This window comes from Chenopodium album, chromosome 11 (assembly GCF_948465745.1).
Source record: "Chenopodium album chromosome 11, dcCheAlbu1.1, whole genome shotgun sequence".
NCBI lineage: Eukaryota > Viridiplantae > Streptophyta > Magnoliopsida > Caryophyllales > Amaranthaceae > Chenopodium > Chenopodium album.
The window spans coordinates 1,587,134-1,593,162 of record NC_137844.1 but is presented as its reverse complement, the minus strand read 5'-3'; the positions used below and the strand labels follow the sequence as shown (position 1 = coordinate 1,593,162).

The window sequence follows — 6,029 nt, the reverse complement described above, 5'->3', positions numbered from 1 at the left end:
AGATTATTGGCAATCGTTGCATACATCATAATAATAATGTAATAATGAACAAGATACATATACATCAAACACATTTATCCCAAACAATTAATACAATTTAAATTACCTGATCTTTCTTTTCTTAGAACTAATCACTCTGAAATGAGTTTTTAGTTCCACCAAGAGAAGAAAAATCAAATTTGTGAGCAAAAGTGCAAGTGACAGGCAGACCACAAAAAGGAAAACACTTCTATATATATATCTAATAGAGGAACACACACAATGAATTTTTCTAATATTTTTTGCATCACCCAAAAAGTACAACTTAAGACTAAATGTCTAGACATTCTCAAAGACCATTGACAGTCAAAGAAACAAAGACAATGGTACACTATAATAGGCCTTAAAACATGGAAGACCACATCCTTGCAAGCAACAATTCTCATTGACTGTATCCTCTACACTAAGCCACACAACAAAGTGGTTTAACACACTGCCTTTCAACATAAATGGTCAATCATAAGCTAGTTACGAATTAGCTAACGACTAACCATAATCAACCATACTTTCGAAGACTAATTATAACCACCCTTCTTCCCAAGTCAATTCCCAACAAAACTACTAATCATCAACTAATAACAAAAAAAAACACAAAACACCCAAAAAGGAAGGTAAAAAATAAGGAACCAACAAATCAAAGGCCAGGCAATAAACACGTGGCAAACTAACACATAATACAAATGATTAGTAACTTAATATATTAATAGAAAGGGAAACCCCCAAAAAAAAAAAAAAATTAATAATAAACAACACGTGGAGAAATCAATCAACTAAACTTAATAAACTTAATATATTAGATGGGACCCCAACTTAATAAACCCCAAAAAAATTAATAAACTTAATAAACAAATAACATAATAAAAAAATAAAATAACATAATCAATCAAAATATCAAATAAACTTAATAAACCCCAAAAAATAAAAAAAATAAAAAAAAATAACATAACAAACAACACGGAAATCCCAAAAAGGAGAAAGGAGCACTTTTATTAGATGGGACCCACACCCCACACCAATAAAATCCAAGACAAGTCAGTGAAAACCCCACCAAAAGAAACTACCTACTGCACTTTTTCCGTGTGAAAGAAGAAAACCAAAAGAAAGGAAAGAAGGCTAAAATCGGAAACACACTGTGCATCTAAGAAGGAAAGAAGGCTAAAAACGGAAATACACTGTAGATTTGGAATAGTAACACAAGTTCTGGCTTTTAAAAGGGTAGAGAAGTTAGAAGACTAGAACAGTAGCTAGCTATTTTTTTTTTTTTTTTTTTTTTTGAGAGTTTTTAAAAAAACAAAAAAATTGTCGATAAGGTAAAAAAAAAAAAAACGGAAAACGTAGCCCTACCTCCTCCTGCTTCCCCTCTCTCAGTTCTCCATTGAGGTACCTTCAAATACTCGTGATCCCCCCATTGAAGCAGCTTCTGAGGTATGTTATCATCATATCAATTTCACAATCTAGGGTTTATTTTTATCTAATTTAAATTTAGTTTTATTTTATTTTAGTGCAGTTAGTTTAGGGATCGAAAATCTGAACTATTGATTCTAATTACTAAGATTATGAATGATCATAACCAGCGATTCGATTATGTTGCTAGATAATATAACACTTGAATCAAATATCCCTAAAATTAAAATTATGTGATTTTTTGAGCCTTATTTGATATTTCAATTAAATTTGGTGGCTACTGTATATAATAATTCGGATTGAATTAAGAAATTAGATATTGTAGTTGATTGCGTCTAAGATTGGGTTGCAATTTGATCTTCTTAGGGTTGTAATTGTTAGCCTATATCTGCCATTGTCTACGTTTTGTGTTATTGTTCAAGTTTTATTTTAAATTATTATTTGATCAATTCGAATCTGAATTTCTGGAAATTTGCAGAATTTGCTGTGAAGCTTTGTTAGTATTGTTTGCTGGTGTAAGCAGTAATCATGATGTCAGAAAAGACACGGCCTGCTCTTCAATCTTGCAAGCGCCGGGTATGATTTCGTTTCTTTGTCATCCACTAATAAATATGGAGTAGTTTACTGAAATTTGTTATGATGATTTACATTTAGTTTGAATAGTTTGTGTGTGATACTCAGTGTTATGATGAAGCAAATGACAGTGTTGTGAGGGATCGACTAAGTCAGCTGTCCGATGATGTTCTCATGTTGATCATGTCCTCTTTAACAATCAAGGAAGTCACTAAAACTAGTGCTCTTTCTCACCGTTGGAAAAATTTGTGCCGATTTTTACCTGTATTGCTTTTTCAAGCTCATTCACCGATATTGAAAAGGGTTATGGGAGATCGTAAGATTAAAAGTACTTATAGTATGAATTTAATTGATCATGAGTGGTTAATTCTGCATCATAGACCAGGTTTGGAAAACAAAAACTGTATAATAGTGTTTTTTTTTATACTTCAATTCGTATATTATTATTACTAGTACTAGGTGGTCTCACCTAAGAATTGCTCATCAGGTTTTACGAGGTGGGTGAACTATACACTGGAAGCTCATCTTGCTCCGACAATAGATGAACTGAGGTTGGTTTTTGACTTGGGATTGCAACAATGAATCTGATATCGATAAGTGGTTAGTTTTTGCACTTACAAAACAAGTTAAAAGGCTTGAATTGAACTTGACACCGTTTTTAAAAAGAGAAGTAAGATATTGATACCGTTGATTGATTTCTACTCTTGGCCTCTTGAATGTCGTATGTCGTCTCTTGTTGTGCCTAGTAAATTGGGTTCTTTGTGTCTTAAATATGTGAATGTGACTGTGATGGACATTGAGCGCATTCTGCTTTCTTGCTCAGTTCTTGAGAATTTGTGCATTGTTGGTGGCTACCATTTAACAGATATAAAGCTTCCTCATTCACCTCTTGAATTGAAACATTTAGAGGTATCGCGTTGTCCTCATTTGTTATGCATCGACATTTTAGCCCCAAAACTTGTGTCATTTATTCATCACGGGGATCCCATAGGAGAGCTGAATATTAGAGATGCCTCCTTCCTTTCCGAGCTAACAATTGGTAATGGATTATATATTGGAGAGGTTGTAGCCCCTGCTTATGACTCTTTTTCTAAATACTTCTCACAATTGAAGTATCTAAGTTGGAGCTTGATTGTAAACCAGAGTTTTACGGTATCTAAGTTATTCATTGATTTCATTCCATGTAATTGATGATTTGCTCTATGGATATATGCATTACATGCTGTCATTGATGTTTATTTTATCTTAACTTGTGTAGTTTAACTTGGGGATTGATAATCCGAGAAGCATGAAAAACCTTACGCATCTACGAATCTCTGTTAAATCAAATCATGATGAAAGTCTCCTTGGATGGGCTCACTTGATCGAAGCATCTCCACTCTTACAGAAATTACATGTCAAGGTATAGCTTATCTATATGAAATGAATTGTTGGTTACAAATAATTATATATTGCTTAATAACAAGTTTTTAGAAAAGAATGATTACTGATGTAACACCCTAGGTCAACATGAGCCCACTAGTAAATATTGTCCCATTTGGACAACTCGCACTACAGCAAAGCAAATTCGTATGAGGACAATATCTACTAGTGGACTCATGTTGACTTGGATGTTACAGATGGTATCGCTGCTCATTTCGATGTCCTATTGTGTTTTTGAGGAGAATATAGCCTACCATATATGGCGGTTGATACCTCATTACAATTGAGGTTTTTTGATATTCTGCAGTTTTGTAAGTGTCTTGGGATTTATTATACATCTCAAAGGAGTATAGTCAAGCATAGAGGGCGCCCCCTCATGAGCCTTAAGACTCTAGAGATTGGTCGTTTTCAGGGGCAACCAATTGACATTGAGTTTGTCACTTATGTGGTTGAAAATTCCGTCATGCTCAAAGAGGTGATATTGGATATCCCGTCAGAGTGTAATTTTAGGAAATCTTGGATGCAGTTTGATGAAAAACATGCTAAAGAATGTGCTGAGGAGCTTGGAAGGACACTACCTCAAGATGTCACGTTCAGATACACAACTGCCTAGAATTAGGGCTCTTTGCTCAACCATAATATTAATTATTTAGTTTTTTTTTTTTTTTTATTTTGTGGTGTTTAGAGAGCCACAACGGCGGATGAGAAGAATGGATTCTAAGATCTCTTAGAATCGAGAGGGAAGCTTTAACCACTTGAGTTATACTTCCAAATAGAAATGTCACAATACTAACAACACACTATAAATGAAAAGTTATTTTAGGGAAAAATTATACTATTTCTCTTATTTAAAACACATGGCCTATTAAATTATACTCCTAACAACCACTCATCCTATTTTAAAGTGTATTATATCATGTAAACCCCACCTTTTTTAAATACCGTGAAAAAATGTGTTGCAACTATTAAAAAACTATTAAAAAACGGAGGAAGTACTTCACTCTCAGGATTAATTATTTAGTGGTGTTATATTTTTATTTTCTTCCTTCAATACAAAAATTATTGCATCAAAACTTTAAAAGGGAACCTCTATGCTTCGTCTTTTTTTTTTTTTTTTTTTAGGGACGCTAGCTACATACTAACATACCAATAGATCATTCCCAAATGTCTTACATTATCAAATCTCTTTGATTTAAATAGTAAGAAAAAATATTCAACCATCATCTAAAAGTCTTTGATTATATAACTTTTTTTCGTCTTCTACGTTTGATAAATAATGTGAATAGCAGTGTTCATTGTTTGGATTAAAATCGAAAATCAATCCAATCCGTACATTTTCAAATCGGATCGGATTGATCTTGTTTGGATCTTAAAAATTGAATTAATCGAAATATGAAATCATGTTTTTAATTACCTTAATATTAATCATGTAAAATTATGTTTTTAATACTTGTATTAATCATGTACAACTATGTAGTTTATGATTTCAAGACTTGAATTTTTATAATTGTATTTTTATTTTTATAATCGCATTAGGCTAAAATTTGCAACATATTTAATATGGATTGGAACGGATTAGATTTGATGAGAAATTTGGGTTGAATTGGATTTGAAAATCAAAAATCAAATTTTGTCTCGGGTGGGATTGGAAGCCTAAATCCAAACCGAGTGGACACCCCTCCCTAATCGCGAGCTTTGAAATTAAGTGTGAACATGATATGTTGATTTTTTTTTATTTTAATCTACTTTATGTAGTGTTTTTCACCCTTTCATATTCTCCTCTTCTATTTTTATCCCTCTCTAACCCATTTTTGTGACTTTTGTAGTCTATTTGTTGTTTTCGTCTCTTTTGTGTGTGTGTTCGTATTTGTAGGTGCAAGAGATGAATTGAGGATTTACCAAGACAAAAGAGCATTTCAAATTAATGCCCAGCAAACCAAGGAGCAAGCATGCACTTTCATAGGAGCGGGCGCTCCTACCCCCTCCTTTACTTTCTTCCCATGCTGATTTTCTGATGATATTGATCTAATATCACTCAATATCATATTTGTTATTTGATCTGTGATCATATTTAAAGATTATTATTATTCCAATTGTTCCAATTTACTTGTCTCATCCATTAGCACTAGGTTTTATACAAATGAAATAGTTCTTTCCTTTTTTAAATACGTTACTTTTAAATTCACGGATTTTAAAAAAGTATAGTAATATACTCCCTTCGTGTTTTAATAAGTGTTAACACTTTAACCAGTATATAGTTTTAGGCAATTTAATTGACTTAAATACAATAAGAGGTAAGTGGGATAATTGGAGTATTATAAAATTATAAAAGAAAGATAGTGGGATTAATAGTTTATTACAAGTAAAAAGTTCCGTTTAAGGTTTTGGGGACTATTTTGCTTATTAAAAAATATTTTGATTTACGTGTTTACCTTTTTAATACGAAAAATGAGACATTTATAAATTTCTTTTGCCAAATCTGAGCTCAATTTGGATTTTTAAATGCCAAAATATCCCCCAAAACCTTTAACGGAATATTTTTCAACATGCAAATCAATAAAAAAATATTAATAAATGAAAAGTGGGCCCCA

The 6,029-nt window shown here is 32.2% G+C and overlaps 1 protein-coding gene across 3 annotated transcripts; it reads left to right on the top strand.

Moving 5' to 3' along the window:
• The first annotated feature begins 1,251 nt into the window (after nucleotides 1–1,251).
• Nucleotides 1,252–5,442, top strand: LOC145568161 (F-box/FBD/LRR-repeat protein At5g56420-like). Of its 3 annotated transcripts, none has more exons than XM_081627601.1 (6): nucleotides 1,273–1,464; nucleotides 1,922–2,019; nucleotides 2,107–2,401; nucleotides 2,504–2,567; nucleotides 3,275–3,418; nucleotides 3,746–5,442. In XM_081627601.1, the coding sequence occupies exons 2-5, from the start codon at nucleotides 1,972–1,974 to the stop codon at nucleotides 3,306–3,308; spliced, it is 441 nt and encodes a 146-aa protein (XP_081483727.1). In that variant the 5' UTR covers nucleotides 1,273–1,464; nucleotides 1,922–1,971; the 3' UTR covers nucleotides 3,309–3,418; nucleotides 3,746–5,442. The 3 variants fall into 3 exon arrangements, with proteins under 3 accessions (XP_081483728.1, XP_081483727.1, XP_081483729.1); XM_081627603.1 differs by having other exon boundaries at nucleotides 1,279–1,464; nucleotides 2,125–2,401; XM_081627602.1 differs by having other exon boundaries at nucleotides 1,252–1,464; nucleotides 3,275–5,442.
• Nucleotides 5,443–6,029: the final 587 nt, after the last annotated feature.